The sequence below is a fragment of the Ursus americanus genome, chromosome X, assembly GCF_024610735.1.
Source record: "Ursus americanus isolate L20-20 chromosome X, mUrsAme1.1.p, whole genome shotgun sequence".
In the NCBI taxonomy this organism is placed as follows: domain Eukaryota; kingdom Metazoa; phylum Chordata; class Mammalia; order Carnivora; family Ursidae; genus Ursus; species Ursus americanus.
Window position 1 is genome coordinate 35,020,931 of NC_142164.1, and position 17,011 is coordinate 35,037,941.

General features: G+C 43.0%; 1 protein-coding gene across 4 annotated transcripts in view; it reads left to right on the forward strand.

The window, feature by feature from the left end:
- AMOT (angiomotin) overlaps nucleotides 1–6,123 on the forward strand; it is a 61,746-nt gene extending 55,623 nt beyond the window's left edge. For all 4 annotated transcript variants that reach the window (XM_045776536.2, XM_045776537.2, XM_087859976.1 and 1 more), the window contains 3 exons: nucleotides 63–295; nucleotides 1,346–2,053; nucleotides 2,412–6,123. In XM_045776536.2, coding sequence (XP_045632492.2) covers nucleotides 63–295; nucleotides 1,346–2,053; nucleotides 2,412–2,509 — 1,039 coding nt within the window. In that variant the 3' untranslated portion in view covers nucleotides 2,510–6,123. The remainder of the gene's footprint in view (nucleotides 1–62; nucleotides 296–1,345; nucleotides 2,054–2,411) is intronic.
- Nucleotides 6,124–17,011: the final 10,888 nt, after the last annotated feature.

A 17,011-nucleotide genomic window follows, 5' to 3' on the forward strand; every position in this document is an offset into this window, starting at 1 on the left:
GTGAGACCAGAACATGGAGGTGGAAACAGCGTTTTTATATGTTCTCTGTCTTTGGCTCCTAGGATTAAGACCCTCCATGCCCAGATTATTGAGAAGGATGCCATGATCAAAGTACTCCAGCAGCGTTCCCGGAAGGAGCCAAGTAAGACAGAGCAGCTGTCATCCATGCGACCCGCAAAGTCTCTGATGTCCATTTCCAACGCAGGGTCGGGCTTGCTCTCACACTCTTCTACCCTGACTGGCACCCCCATCATGGAGGAGAAGCGGGATGACAAGAGCTGGAAGGGGAGCCTAGGTAATGACAGTAAATAAAGAAGATTAAAGTGACTCATTTAAAGAGAGCCCCGACTTAGATATGTGCCCATTCAGCAAGAAAGGGAGTGATGGTCCAGAATCTCGAGAGAACAATATACCAGGTTGGGTTTCTGTCCTCCTGAGATGAGCTCCTCCACACTCTGATGTCTCACTGAGAGAACACTGGTTGAAGCCGAGGCCTTAGAAGATAAGAATTCTGAGTTCTGTTTGGGTGGGAAGGAAGACAACTTCAGTTTCCTTTAAAAAATTCTCAGATCTTGCCTTGCCATGTGAGACCGTTGTCTTTGTCCAAAGCCCATATAACCTTCACATCAGTCAAAATTTGAAACTTCCAGATTTTCTCTGTTCTTTCCTCCCATAGAATAGGAGGACTCAGAGTTCTAGTTGAGCTAAATGGAGCCCGGTGGCAGCTTTTTGTTACCAGACTGTTCTGAGATGAGAACTGAATGTACTTTTTCATTCCATTCCTGTCCATTCCTTCCCCTCTAATCAAAACCCCCGAAATATCGTAGATTCCACTAGGCACATTTTTAGAGCCTGAGAAAGCCTGCTTTGTATTTTAATTTTAGGTCTTTTTGTTGCTTCTAATACCTTTCTTGGTCCTCTGACACTTGCAGCGTCCTTTGGGTAGAGGAGGCGTTCTGGGGACCACGGTCATGATTAGAACCTGAGATCACACAGTTATTATCACAGTCATCCGTGACCACAGACTTCTTCCCCCAATCCTTTCCAGCCGTCTGGTAGTGGATGATGTTGGTGATCAGTGGAACTGAGTAGAAGCATTCTGAAAGCTTGTTGGAAATCAGGCGCCATTGGAAAGATAAATCAAAACAGATTCGCAGGACACTTCAAGGTTTCATACCTTGTGCTGGGGTGGAGGACAAGGACCAGGAGCGATGTGCCCGCCAAACTGATTCGTGGGTTCTCTGGAGGCCCTTCTCCTGAACCTCCTTCAGGGAAGAAGAGGCAACCAGACGTGTGCATTTGAAGAGCCTGTACTTCTCTGACCTCTTTCCCTCGTTCCCTCTAGGTATTCTCCTGGGTGGGGACTACCGTGCTGAGTCTGTCCCTTCCACACCGTCGCCGGTGCCGCCCTCCACTCCCCTGCTCTCGGCTCACTCCAAGACAGGCAGCCGAGACTGCAGCACCCAAACGGAACGCGGAACCGAACCGAACAAAACCGCAGCTGTCGCTCCAATCTCTGTTCCCGCGCCAGCCGCTGCTGCCGCCACTGCTGCCGCCATCACTGCCAACGCTGCCACCAACACTGCCGCCGCTGCCACCAACACCACCACCATGGTAGCCGCTGCTCCAGTTGCCGTGGCTGCCGCCACCGCTCCAGCTGCCGCTGCCGCCGCCGCCGCCCCGTCTCCGGCAACTGCTGCTGCTGCTCTCGCTGCTGCTATTTCTCCAGCTACTGCTGCTCAGATTCCAGCCGCTGCCTCTGCTGTTGCTGCTGCTGCTGTTGTTGCTCCCACTGCTGCTGTTCAGGTTGCTCCAGCTGCTCCGGCTCCGGTTCCAGCTCCGGCTCCGGTTCCGGTTCCGGCTCCGACAGCGTCTCAGGCTTCTGCTCCGGCTCAGACTCAAGCACCAACTCCAGCTCCGGCTGCGGCTGCTCCTCCAGCTCCAGCTCCAGCTCCAGCTCTGGCTCCGGTTGAGGCTTCTGCAAGTGCAGCTACCGGTGCTGGGTCACGTCGTTTGTCTATACCAAGTTTGACCTGCAATCCAGATAAGACAGGTAATGATTCTCCCTACCAGGACAGCTTTGGGTTCTGCCCTCAATTACAGGTTGTTTGTTGGCACCTTGCTGTATAGACACTGTTGGTCATTTGGCCAGAGTTGTTCATGTGCTAAAGGGCGTCCGTCAGAAGACAGAAGTGCAGAGTCTGTAAATGACTCCTTGGGACACCAGGATGGGAACCGGGATGAGCCAAGGCCATTCTTCCAGTAGAAGTAAAGGCTCAAGGCGAACAAGGGAAGGGGGTGGTGGGCAAGTCTCACTTCGCCATTGGCTTTATGGCTCCCAAGCTGTCTGTTTCTAATAATATGCATCTTTACGTTATCCTTACATGCTTTTTAACCCCGTTTCCATTTAGATGGCCCTGTCTTCCACTCCAGTACTCTGGAAAGAAAAGCTCCCATTCAGATCCTGGGACAAGAGCCTGACGCGGAGATGGTGGAATATCTCATCTAAACAGCGTATTCGAGAGCTGCGGTTTATCAGCGAAAGTGCTTTTAATCATTTTTCCCTTTTGTTTGTTCTTATTTTGAGGGTGAGGACAAGGGTTGGGGGGGATGTTTTTTTAAAGGGACTTTTTATTGAAATGATGTAGTACTTATGTAATACCATTCAAACTCCAGTCTATTCTGGTACACACTTAGAGAGTACCTCTAAAGACCGATTAATCAGAATGTGCTCTAAAGTTGATTGTTTGGATTTATACAAATACTTGGACTGTTAATAGCTGGATATACATGAATGTTTTCAACGTGCATAATTTTATTTAGCATTTCCATATTCCAGATCATTTTTATCGAAGAGCACAGTACGTTTGGAAGACAGTGTGTAACATGTAGTCAGAAGTGGGAAGCCGGAGAGAATTTGCACGCGTGCTGTTTTGTATACTTGCCATCTAGACAGCGTCCAGAGAGAGAGCTCTCGTCTTGGGCTCATGAAAGGGAATAGTTTTGGGAGCTGTGTAAGCTGGAGAAAAGACAGGGGTTATTGGGGGGTGGAAGGGTGCTGGAGCTAATTTTCCCTCCCAATTTCCCAGCTGCCCTGTGCTAGGAGATTGTGTTTATCTTCATTTCAGTGGTGCTTTGGAAGTGGATTCTTTTGGTTCCCTCGTGGAGGTTCATACATTCATATATATACTCTGGAGTAATTTATGCATTTGGATAATTAATATATTGCTTTCAGATGCTAGGAGAGTAAATTAGCTGTGTGATGTACAACTTCCTCTCTCTTAGGGAGTTAGACCATCAGAGGCCTTGATGGAGAGTTGCATGAGGTGCTGTGTGTGGCCATGAACACAGCTCGCTTGACTTTCCTGAGACCAATCTACTTAGTGTTTATTCCTTCTCCAGCACAAACTCACTGGCTGTGTCACCAGTCTCAGATTTCTAATCGTTGGCAAAACAAGGAAGCATTTTCGGTGATGGGCCGAATGCTTTGAATTTCTGGTGACTACTTTGAAAGAACTCCTTTTGTTTACCCCAATTCTTAGCATACGTCTTAAAAGGCCTCTTGTTGACTATCACCTCCAAGGGAATAGCATCAGAAGCCCAAAGTACTATGCTGCAGCCGGGGAAGGGGCAGGCTGCAGATGTATCACCTTAGCCATCCCTTCTCACTGCCAGTGACTCCATCTCGGAATGCCTTTGGAGAGCAGCAGGAAATGCGCATGTGGACAGGGACCAAGGAGGCCATGGCTCCAAGCTTTGCCATGGGGCTGCCCCCAGGGACACAAAAGTGCTGCTTTTTGCCACGGGTCCCTGCTCTGTGTCACCTCTCTGCCCTTCATTAAGGTGACAAATCTGCAGACAGTGTCATTAAGATCAGTTTTCAGGGGTATGGGAGGGTGAGGGGAGTGGGGGGTGTTAGGTAAGGGTGGGGGTAGAAGTTTGGGGATGTGTTAGTTAGAAGCCAGATTAATAGAAGAGTAGGCCTGATATATTATGTCGTGAGGCATAGTGGCTGGAAGGAACTGTAGCAGTAGAGCCCCACCCCCTCAGTTTAGTGATGAGGCATCTGAGACCTGGAGAGGTTACCTGACTTTTTCAAGATCACACAACACAGCTTTTCCATTTTGCCGAATTACCATGCTTCTTTCGGGAAACCCTTGTCTACAGCAAGCCTCATTTTAAGGAAAGGCATCTTCATGGACCAGGGCATACGTGTTTTGTAAAACGTCCCTGGCTTGAATAGTTTGTCCAGGCTTTTGAATTCCTACCTTGCCTCCCCTGCAGTGCCTTTTGCAAGGTCTTCCCTGTCCTGGTCCTCATTTCAACACTGAGTCACATGAAACTCCCCCCCACCCCCGCCCCGAAGAAATCGACCTCACTTCTTCTCTTGCTATGGGATTGGCTGCCTAAGATCATCTAACAGGGTTCCTCTGTGACCACAGGAATGGCGGCATATTTAACGGTATTTTTGCGCCATTCCTAATTCTCTTCCAGAGGAATCATTTTGTGGGGCAGAGGGAGAGACAAGAAGGAGAGCGATGTGGTTTTTCAGCCAGTCTTGACATTTCAGTAATGAAGTGATCATCCTACGCATTAGTCCTCGGTCGTCAAGTGAACCCCAAATAGAAATTAAAAGCGTAGTTGTGTTAATCCTCGTTCATACTACCCTTTAGTCATGAGGGGGAAAGTCCTCAACTAGTAGAAGCCACAGGTAGCAAACTCTGGGACTGCTACTTTCTAGCCAAATATATAAATCCACATAAATTTAAACCTTTCATCTACTCCTTTTGTGGTGATAACACATTGCCAGAATTTTTGCTAGCTCTGGGAGCCATGAGTTATCACATTCTGTAAGGTGACAAGTGTCATACATTCCACACTGTGTGGCAGCCATCTCTTTAGACTGTTTCTGAGAAAGGAGGAAGTTCTTGGCTGAGTGCTACCTTGAACTCTCCACCGCATCTCTGCCCCTCACACCAGAGTCGGTCCTTTTTGGCTCACTTTTACCCCCAGGTAATTTGCTAAAGTAATATCGTACATCTAAGAGATGGAAGAAGTCCATGTCAGTGTATTATGTTTACGAAGAAGGTAGATTCAGCCTTCTCAGAAAATCTCTAATAGGTGTCCTTTTAAAATTTCAGGTTTATGGGAGAAGCGTCAAGTTAGTCACCTTTCCACAATTATGTGGATATGTAACATTTGGGGGATCTTTCTGGACTCCCACTTATCTATGCATTTTACCGGCACCTCAGGACAGAAGGGTGACCTTGTTGTCTTAACGTGTACCGCCTGGTGGTCTCTGGGGACCTTTTAAGTCAGTTGTACCCCAACGTCCCATGTACAGAGGAACTTCATTAGAACAAACTTTACTTGATATAAAACTCCTATTAACGATTTTTTTATTACATAAAAGTAGCTTGAATGTTCTTTTAAAATCATGTATCTGGATTGTTGTTTCAATGAAGGATTTATTTTCCATGCTGCTTTCGAGCTTCAGGATAACAGGATAGCAGAAACCTGAAACATCTGTCATCATCTGCCGTAGGAAACACCAGGTGTTCTCTTGTTACGCAGTTGGGTGGGTACAACAATTGGAAAATGAACAAACTGACTGTGCAAACTACTTTTTGTGAACAGCCTAGACACTTACAATGCGGCAGCTTAAAGTATATACATATGGACTAACTTTTATAAATGATATTCTCATGTCTGCTAGCCATACAATCTCCTGTTATCTCAATTGCTCGCTTCACATATGGAATGTGTTACTTCAAATGAACATATTTTCAAAGGAAGGCATCAGCTATGGGCTAATTGCCATCAATTTCAGCCCGCCATGATCCTTGGAAAGAGATCTCCCAAGTGTCATTCATCATCAGTAGGACAAGTGTCGGGAGTTTGTTTATTTTTTTCCAGTAGCAACGATGGGTTACATGGAGTCATCAGACCTCCTTCTGGCCTCCCTTGTGATTAATGGCATGTGTTTATAAAATGGATAGCTGGGGTTGGCAGATGGCTAGAGAAGCACCTTCGGTTTAAAATGTATGTGGCACCGTAATGATTGAGACCCCATTCTGTAATCGACTCAGCTATTTCCAATAAAGTTATGCAGGTTTGAATCCACTTTGTGCCTATCTTTTCACTGACAATAAAGTTAGCTATTTTAAAATGCAGTGCGGCGTGGAAAATGCTTTGGTGTTTACCCAACAGAGGCTTTATTTACGCTGTATCAGTGATTACTTCGAATTTAGTATGCAGTGAAATTGCCTTTCAAGGGCAGCGTGCAACAGAATTTACATTTGCTTAAAGTATGGAATGTGATTATAAAGTTTTAAGACAACACCACAGGCCACATGCTCTAATCGGTTCCTTTCTATATTCAGGCAGCCTGTATTAAAAGCTTTGCATCTTTTTATCTCCTGTTTCCGAGGGATAAAATGATGGCCACCCAAAGCCGAGAATTCATCCTTTAGTTAGCAATTTGGAAGGCCCCCTTGATGTTTCTTTTGTACCCTTGTTCTTATGCCAATTCATCAGTTTTGGTTGAGGGAGCTTGTTATTAAAAGCAAATCAAAACCGCAAACAAGTTAGCTTTTTTCACCGAAAATGTTAAAGCTACCTTTACACTACCCTCCCCGCACCTCCTGTTGACCACTGGGTCCCACCCTGACTGGGAAGTGTAAGAGCCCCCACGGACTTTGAAATGACCCTTTTTACAGCGAAATTGGCTGGATGGGTGTTGCAAAATTGAAGGGAAGAGGCTAGAGAATTCATTAAACTCTAAATTCGATTTGTTACAATGAAGTCGGACTACATTCCCTCCATATTTATCATGAGTGCTTTGGCAACTGTAGGGGCGAAAGCCCACTCCTCTTTTTTGGGATGAAAATGGTGTTAAGTCAACCACACCTTTTTTTAAGATTTTTTTTTTTATTTGTTAGAGAGAGGGAGAAGCAGGCTCCCCACTGAGCAGGGAGCCCGCTGTGGGGCCGATCCCAGAATCCTGGGATCATGACCCCAGCTGAAGGCACATGCTTAACCGGCTGAGCCACCCAGGTGCCCTCAACCACACCTGACAAAGCTCTGTGAAGCATTTCTCTCAGAAGTATGTTGTGCCCAGTTCTTAATGAGCAGTCATTTGCGGGAAGAAAAACAGTGTTCCTTCAAAAGTGACTGAGATTGCTCTGTAGGAGCTGTGTAGACATTAGCTGGTATTATAACCGATCTGATCATCTGTGTGGGTACTTCATCTCCCCTTGCTGTGGGCCTCCCCTGCGGTGAAGCTATTCACAGTCTCTATGAGTTACACAGTTGCAGAAAAAAAAAAACACCAAAAACACCTGCTGCTTCCCACCTTCTTCACCTCCTTCTCCTGCAGGGAGGTTTTTATGGGAGGATAAAAGTGTGTGATTTAGTTTTAGAATACTTTCTACATTGCTTGGCAATCACCCTGATACTTGAATGAAAACCCCTGGGGGACAGGACTTAGTTTCCAAGAAGAAAACGACACCAAAATTTCATACCACTTCACAAATACTCCTCAGATGCACGAGCTAGCCAAATCCAGGGTATATATTTAGGCTCCCATGGTTTTTTTTTGTTTGCTGAATGCCTCTACCAATGGTTTCAGGCATGTGTGAGTTGTTGAATAACTACGTGTTAGACGTTGCCATTATGTAAAAGGCCCCAAAGTTAAAAAAACAATAGTCCATGGCTCTAATTTACTAGAGAAAAGGACCCATATGTACGCCCATACATACGTATACAATTTGCTGTGGCATATGAAATGAAAAACGTTTGAACAAGATTCAGGACTAGCGCAAAGGACAGAATGATTGCGGGGGATGGCACTGTGTGTATGGGGGGCGGGAAGGACTAAGTTGAGCTTTGAAGGCTGTATTGGCATTAACCTGGTGAACTAGGGGATGGGGACGAACATTCCATGCAGACGGACTAGCAGGTGCAAAGGCAATGTCACTTTGTTGAACCTGCAATCAAATGAAGACCACTGTTTCCAAGATCAAACACCTGAGAGAATGACTCCGAATTTTAACACCTTTTAATGGTAACTTACAAGCTCCCTTGATTAGGGTCCAGTGGTCGAAATAACATGGGAGTTCTAGTCCTAAGTCTACAGCTAAACAGATATTTACCTTTGGGTGAGTCCCTTAACAGAATCAGAGAGGTATATCAGTAAAATGGGGATAAGTATCTGTCCTTGTGGATCTCCTAGAGAGGGAATAAGAGAGCTTCATAAAATGAGAACATAAAACTGCCAGTCAGGGGGCACCTGGGTGGCTCAGTCAGTTAAGCATCTGCTTCCGGCTCAGGTCATGATCCCAGGGTCCTGGGATGGAGCCCCGCTTCAGACTCCCTGCTCAGCAGGGAGCCTGCTTCTTCCTCTCCCTCTGCTCCTCTCTGCCCTGCTGGTGCTCTCTCTCTCAAATAAATAAAATCTTTTAAAAAAAAGTGCCAGTCAAAAACAATGGGCCAAATCTATAAGGATGAGGTTTCTGTAACTTTTTATTAAAGAAAAATTCAAACATACACAAAACGGAATAGGACAAGGTGCCTCCATGTGTCCATTACTGGGCCTCAGCATTATCAATGCATGGTAAATCTTGCTTCATTTATCACCCTTGCCCATCAGCCCTGTATTATTTTGAAGCACATCCCAGACATCATAACATTGCATCCATAAGTATTTCAGTATGCTTAAAAGTGAAATTTTTAATAATGAAAAGTGTAAAGTGCTACTCCTGGAACCAAAATACATAACCAAATAAGACAATAGCACGTTTGTGCTTTGCCACTAATGAAGCATCTCTGTTTGCTCTCACAACTCCTGCCTTAAACCAAAACCTACTTTGTCAAAAATGGAGGGGTTCATTCTCCCACAATTGGAATATTGAAGAGGAATATATTTTCTTTAAAGGCTCCCCAGTGCAAGTTCTACACTATTATTTCTCCTCCAGTCATATAAAAAACTCCAGCTTCTTTAAAGTCCCTGTCATCCACCTGCTCCTTATTTATCATCATCTACTGATTTGGTCACCATCCCAAGCTCACTGATGATTTTGGCCCTTAAGACACAGTTGTCCTCTCCAGGCCCAAACTACCCAATCAGCATCCTGGCCTATGAGCTCACTGTCCTTTCCAACTCTGCTGACCTCCATATCCACTCCCCTTCAGCCTGCTGTGCTCATGGCTAACCCAGACCTGGTCATCAAGTAGAATGGATCCACCATGGAAATCACATACACCAGTGCCCCACTCTCTGTCCACAGGCTCCCATCCTCCCAGTTCTCCTACTCAGAGTCTCTCTGCCCTTTGACTTGTAAGAGACCTGAAATCCTTTGATGTGCCCATTTCTTCCTAAGCTTTTAGCCCCAACCTACTTAATCTGGACTTCATGCTCAATCACCTGAACCCTCAAATTGTACATAGCCCTTAAAATCTCAACCATTCATTGCAAACCAGAACCTCATGGGTCATCCTTGACACCTCCGTCTTCCTCATAGCTGATGTCAAAACCATCATTAATCCTAGCAAAATGAAGAAAATCCATCCACTATCCAATTACAGTCAACAGCCTATTTTAAGCTACTGTTATCTTTCACCTGGTCTATGTCTTTTCCTTTTTTTAAAAGATTGATTCATTTATTTAAGAGAGAGAGAATGAGCTGGGGAGGAGCAGAGGGAGAAGCAGGGAGCTCAATGTGGGGCTCGATCCCAGGACTCTTGGATCATTACCCGAGCTGAAGGCAGACACTTAATAGACTGAGCTACCCAGGCACCCCTTGCCTAGCCTATTTCGCTAGCGTACTAACTTATTTGCCACATCCTTTTTTGTTCTACTACTTTACTATATTTATTCAGCAACAAATATTTATATTTATACTTGTATTTATATTTATTCAGCAGCAAATATAATTCATATGTCATTCCCCTGCTTAAAATCTTTTAAAAGCTTCCCATTGAAAAGTGAATAAAATGGGACCACAAGAAGTAAATCAACTAACCCAAAGTATTACTGTTGGTGAATTTGAAACTAAAACCCAAATATCCTGGACTCTTATTCCAGCAAGATGATCATCATGTTTTGTTCTGAGTATCTTCTGTTCTCATGCTTACAGGACACTACTGCTATGATGTCATTATTTTCTCTGATGTTAACCTAAAACAGTACTTCTTAAAGTCATCTCCAAACCGTCTGTATTGGAATCTGTATTTATTCACTGCACACCCCATGGTCTTCCCCCCAGAGCAGTTTGCCCTGTCGTTCCAGGGTAAGTCCCTGGAATTTCATTGTAACGAGCTTCCTAGGAGATTTTAACATAGCTTGTCCTGAGAATACACACTTGGACAAACACTGGCTGAGAATTTCTTGGCATTTATCTTAGTTCCCTTCCCTTCTTCAGTCCCCCTGCTATGTAATTGACACCCAACTGCACATAGTTAAATGAATAAATCCAGTTTGGACATTAGCTATCACACATACCCTTACTTTAATAAGCAGCCATTTTATTTTCTTCATTCACCCTTAGTACTGATGGCAAAATGGCTGTCTTTTCTCCCCAGATGTGACTCTTAAGTGGGTGGATTTACTGCTCTGATCAAACAAGACATGTTGTTGGTTACTTTTGTTATTGGTTTACATGGTTTATAGTCTTTGAAACAACCACAACCATATTTATCATCTTGGCCAGCTCATTTAGCCCCAGTGACAGTTCTGTAATATGAGGTCACAGGATTATGATCTCTAATGTCCCTTCTGGCTCTTACATTCCTTGATTCCATGAGACTAAATACTACCTCTGAGGTCATAAATTCTTTCACATGCATCCAAAATTGGCTATGCGGCACAGATAAAAGACATTTAAAATCTGAAGATACTGAAAATATTCTACAGGCCTAAGATCTATTCATCAAGCTTCAATTTTTGTCCCCACTTGTTGTGACCATGCTTCACATTTCATTCGGTCTTGGCTATACCTACTCCGTTCTCCTACTAGGCCTGTCATTTTCCAAAGAAGACATGTCCACAAGAATAAATTTCCCAGGAAAATCTGAGATCAAAACAGGAGGAAAGCAGGATAGTTTATATTTCTTTCAAGCCACGAGTCAATGCTAATTTGCATTTTTCAGGTATAGGGGACTGGGTGGTGCAAACAAGGGAGGGTAGAAGGGAAATAATCAAGGCACGTGTCACGTTGCAGTAGATGGTCAAGAAAACGATGACTGTCGCTGAGCTGCCATTACACCCATGGGATTGGGTGGAACTAGGGAAAGGGGAAAGGGAAATAACTTTTTTTGTAACCCATTAGGTGTTGGAAACTAGTTGTGCAACAAACACACAAAATATGTATTCTTCTGGGGTGCCTGGGTGGCTCAGTCAGTTAAGGGACTGCCTTCAGTTCAGGTCATGATCTCGGGGTCCTGGGATCAAGCCCTGCATCAGGCTTCCTGCCCAGCAGGGAGTCTGCTTCTCCCTCTGCCCCTCCCCCTTGCTTGTGCTCTCTCTCACTATCTCTCTCTCTCAAATGAATAAATAAAAAATCTAAAAAAAATATGTATTCTTCCCAACAACCAAAGTTAAAAGATCCGAAAATTAAAAGCATGTATTTTTTTTAGACTCTTTTCTTTCTCTCATGCCCAGAGGGAGATCCACATCTTGTGATTCTTGAAGTTTAGACAATTTGGAAGCCCCTCTTAATAAAAAAGGACCTTAAAAAGTTATGCATACACTAGATACTAAAGTATTAATTTAGAATGAGAAATCACAGCTAATTTTAATTTTTAAAAGCTGACAAATATCACAAACATGATAATAAATAAGAAAAATAACACATTTTTTGAAAGTGTTTATTTAAATTCCAGTTAGTTAACAGAGTGTAGTATTAGTTTCAAGTGTAGAATTCCGTGATTCAACACTTCCATACAACATCCAGTGATCATCACAACAAGTGCCGTCCTTGATCCCCATCACCTATATCACCCATCCCCCCACCCACCTCCCCTCTGGTAACCATCAGTTTGTTCCCTAGAGTTAAGAGTTTGTTTTTTGGTTTGTCTCTCTTTCCCCCGTGATTGTTTGTTTTGTTTCTTAAATTCCACATTTAAGTGAAATCACATGGTATTTGTCTTTCTCTGACTGAATTATTTTGCTTAGCATAATACTCTCTAGCTCCATGCATGTCATTGCAGATGGCAAGATTTCATCCCTTTTTATGGCTGAGTAATATTCCATTATATATAATACATCTTTATCCATTCATCAGTCATTGGACCCTTGGGCTGTTTCCATAGTTTGGCTGCTGTAGATAATGCTGCTATGAACATTGGGCTGCATGTATCCCTTTGAATTGGTATTTTTGTATCCTTTGATTAAATACTTAGTAGTGCAACTGCCAGATCATAGGGTAGTTCTAGTTTTAACTTTTTGAGGACACTCCATACTGTTTTCCAGAGTGGCTGTGCCAGTTTGCACTCTCACCAACAGTGCAAGAGGATTCTTCTTTCTCCACATCATCGCCAATACCTGTTGTTTCTTGTGTTGTGGATATTCACCAATCTGACAGGCGTGAGGTGATATCAACACTATTTTTTATTAACTGCCCAACACACCTCCATAGTACTATTTTCCCGTACTTTTGGCCTCATATTTTTTGTTTGCTTCTTCATGTGATAATGGTTTTATATTATCATTTCCTTTTTTTTTTTAAAGATTTTATTCATTCATTTGACAGAGTGAGAGAGACAGCCAGCGAGAGAGGGAACACAAGCAGGGGGAGTGGGAGAGGAAGAAGCAGGCTCCCAGCAGAGCAGGGAGCCAGATGCAGAGCTCGATCCCAGGACCCTGGGATCAGGCCCTGAGCCAAGGGCAGACGCTTAATGACTGAGCCACCCAGGCGCCCCTATATTATCATTTTTTATCAAGAGAATAGGAAGATAATTTAGTCTTTGCACTAGCATGGTTGATGAAAATGTATTGCTATTATCGATACTTGGAAAGCTAATGCATGCAACTTTACACAATTGAAGTAGAACTGATGCTTGTAGAACTGACCCAGATTTGTACTCTACAAACATAAGAATTCTGATAAATCATATTGTATGCAATTCCCGTCACAGAATGAATAAAAGTACTGTGCATAGCTGTAGACACTACATTGTTGAGAATATTTCTAATAGAAGAAAACTTCCTCTGTCTTTATACATTAGTGAGAACTGAATACTTTGAAACCCGTTTTGCAAATCAGATGATAGATGGCATTTTCCATGGATTGTATTCTGGATCCATACATTTCAAACCTTACCTCAGTACCCACATATTTTCAGTGTCAAGGACCATAAGACACATTCATATTACCATGCTGGATAAGTCAGCAGAATGAGCAGGTGGGGTATTTCTAGAAGCTACTCTTTTACCAGAATGGTTTAGCAATGATATATCTATACACAGGACTGACTGCAAACCACATAAATACATGTCACTGAACACAAACTAAATTTATCTCCAACTTAACTTTCCCTTTGTTAGATCTCAAAGATGAGAGAGAATGTAATGGATGGAAATCAGAGTGGAAAGAGACAGCAGTTATATTGGGGTTCTCCAGAGAAATGACAACAGTATACATATATGTATATGGAGATGGAGAGAGAAAGAGAGAGAGAGAGAGACTGGCAAGTCTGAAATATTGAGGCAGAATTGCTTTTACTCTGGGAAACCTCAGTCTTTGCTGTTAAGACATTCAACTAATTGGATGGGACCCACCCATATCAGGAAGGTTAATCTCCTTTGTACAGTCTACTGATTTAAATGGTAACTGCATCTAAAAAATATCTTCATAGCAACACCTCCAGTGGTATTTACCAAACAACTGAGCACCATAGCCTAGTGAGGTTGGCACACAGAGTTAACAATCACAGCAGAGACCCTCCCACGGAATTGGAATGGCCCATACAATTCACATCCCATATCCAATCCATCAGCGAATCTCATCAGTTCCACCTTCAAAATATACCCAGAATATGATCATCCCACTGAGTTCTGCTAATTTAACCTTCTGTTGTATTACCATCTCTTCCAATTTCTTCATATCTGCTTTGTATTGTCAGCGAGCTGGCTACCTCACTATTTATTTAACTTTATGGAGGAACATTTGCATACAATTTTCGTCTACTCAGTGGTATAATTTTTTATGGTGTTTTGTTTTTGCTGTGCTTTTCCACTTTCTAAAACACAGTATCGTTTTGTCAATACTGTGTCAGTTCCTTTTTTATTACCCATCCTTGAATGATTTGACTTATCAGGTCTCGGCTGTTTGCAGAAGATTCCAGCTATGGAAAATGGGCCAGAGTAGCCTTCCATGCTTCACTATGCAAAAGCTCTATCCCCTGCAGGCAGAGAGGTAGATATTTTAACTGCAAATGTGGCTCCTATGTGTGGTTCTTTGGCTTGGCCCACGTCATCAGTCTCTCTGAGTCAAACCTAGTTCAAGAAGACATTTAGGCCTGCTCTACTCATCCCAGTGCCTGAACCTGTTGCTGCAAACTAGGGACATAGCTTTTACAACTCAGGATGTACCAGTCACTTACAGGAAGTATATTTTTGTTGAAGCTTCCTAAGATCTGCTATACCCTTGCTACACTCAGTTCTTTACCTCCCAACCCTTCTTCCCATTCCTCTCTTATCTTGGATACTTTTGGAAGCTGCAATTTTAGTTTTGAGTCTGCATATATCTGTCTTAGTCAGTAGATGAAGCTTGTAAGGTTTCTTTTGTTCTCCTTGTTACTTTTGCATGATTTCCCAGGGAGTGAATGGGAAAATGCTTACATGCACTATTTTGATATTGTAAATGACCCTATTTTTGCTCATTATTATATCCTTAGAGCCTAGAATAGTGCCTGATTAAAAAGTAGGTGCTCACTGGGGTGCCTCGGTGGCTCAGTTGGTTGGGCATTTGACTCCTGATCTCAAGGTCGTGAGTCTGAACCTATCTTGCCCTCCGTCCGGTGTTGAGTGTGAAGCTTACTTAAAAAAAAAAAAAAGTAACCGCTCACTAACTTTTTTTTCAATCCAGCAAACTACATTCACCACTCCTGTATCTAAGCTATTATGGTGTCTGGAGAGAGATGAATAAATTGGTGCCACTACACATTCAGAGGCTCCAATTTCAGCTGGGAACTTCTGTATTTGCCCTTGGCCAGTTTCTTGTTCCCTTCAGAAGTATTCTACATATTTTAACAATGTTTGTTCTTCTAATCCATGAGTATGGAATGTTTTCCCATTTCTTTGTGTCGCTCTCAATTTCTTTCATAAGTATTCTATAGTTTTCAGAGTACAGATCCTTTTCCTCTTTGGTTAGGTTTATTCCTAGGTATCTTCTGGTTTCTGGTACAATTGTAAATGGGATCAATTCCTTAATTTCTCTTTCTTCTGTCTCATTGTCAGTGTATAGAAATGCAACTGATTTCTGTGCATCAATTTCATATCCTGCCACTTTGCTCAATTCTTACATGAGTTCTAGCAATTTCAAGGTGGAGTCTTTTGGGTTTCCAAGATAGAGTAAGTATGTTATCCAGAGCAGTCCACACATTCAATGGAATCCTTATCAAAATACTATCAACATTTGTCACAGAGCTGAAACAAATAATCCTAAAATTTGTATGGAGCTAGAAAAGAACCCGAATAACCAAAGGAATGTTGAAAAATAAAATCAAAGCTGGTGGCATCACGATTCCGGACTTCAAGCTCTATTACTACAAAGTTGTGATCACCAAGACAGCGTGGTACTGGCACAAAACCAGACACATAGATCGATAGAACAGAATAGAGAACCCAGAAACGGACCCTCAACTCTGTGATCAACTAATCTTTAACAAAGCAGGAAAGATATCCAATGGAAAAAAGACAGTCTCTTCAACAAATGGTGTTGGGAAAATTGGACAGCCACATGCAGAAGAATGAAACTGGACGGTTTTCTTACACCATACAGAAAAATAGACTCAAAATAGGTGAAAGAACTAAATGTGAGACAGGAATCCATCAAAATCCTAGAGGAGAACACAGGCAGCAATCTCTTTGACCTTGACCACAGCAACTTTTTGCTAGACATGTCTTCATAGGCAAAGGAACTAAGAGAACAAGGAGAGTGCCCTAATGCGGGAGGAGGGGGTGGGCAGTGATTGAAATTTGGAACGGAGGAGGCTGAGAGTAGCCACTTGAGCACCTCCTACCTTAAGCTTCATTTGCTCTGGAAATGGGCTGGGCTCAGTTCTTGGGGTAGATCAGTAGGCCGAGCTGTGGGAAGATGGGACAGGCAGAGGCCGAGTCAGGGAAGCTGAAGAGGGGGTGGCTGATGAGCATAGTTGCCTTTGAATACTTGAAGGGTTGTCAAGTGAAAAGGAAGATTTACATTCTGTGCCCCAAGGGCTAGGTCTAGGAGGGAGGAGTGGCAGCAGAAGTGAGGAAGATTTATGCAAGGTGAGGAAAAGCTTTCTATCAATACTATCTGAAAATGGAATGAGCTGCTTAGAAGATGATTAGATCCTCATCATTCGAACAGTACAGTCCAGGGGCCAAATGATCACTTAACAAGCATTCATCAAACTGCGTAATTATTCACAAGACTCCTTCAGGGCAAAGACACATAGGATTTATGTTTGTATTCTCAGCATTTGGCACGATGCCTGGCTCAATGCCTGCTACGTAGTAGGTGTTCAATCAATGTTAGTTATTAATGATAAAAATAATGGCATGTTCTCAATTAATGTTTCATAAAATGAGTGCACTGTAACAGAATGAAAATAAGCATCACGAGGATGAGGAGACAACATGACCTTTCCTAAAATGCTATTCTGGTCGTTGCCATAAAAATGGAATAAAATAACATATGTGAAAGCACTTTGCATGCTGTGAAGTACTATACCAACATTAAAGTATTTTTAGTGAGTTCATCCTGTTGACCCAGCCCTGTGCTAGACCTTATGGGCAATTCAGTGACAT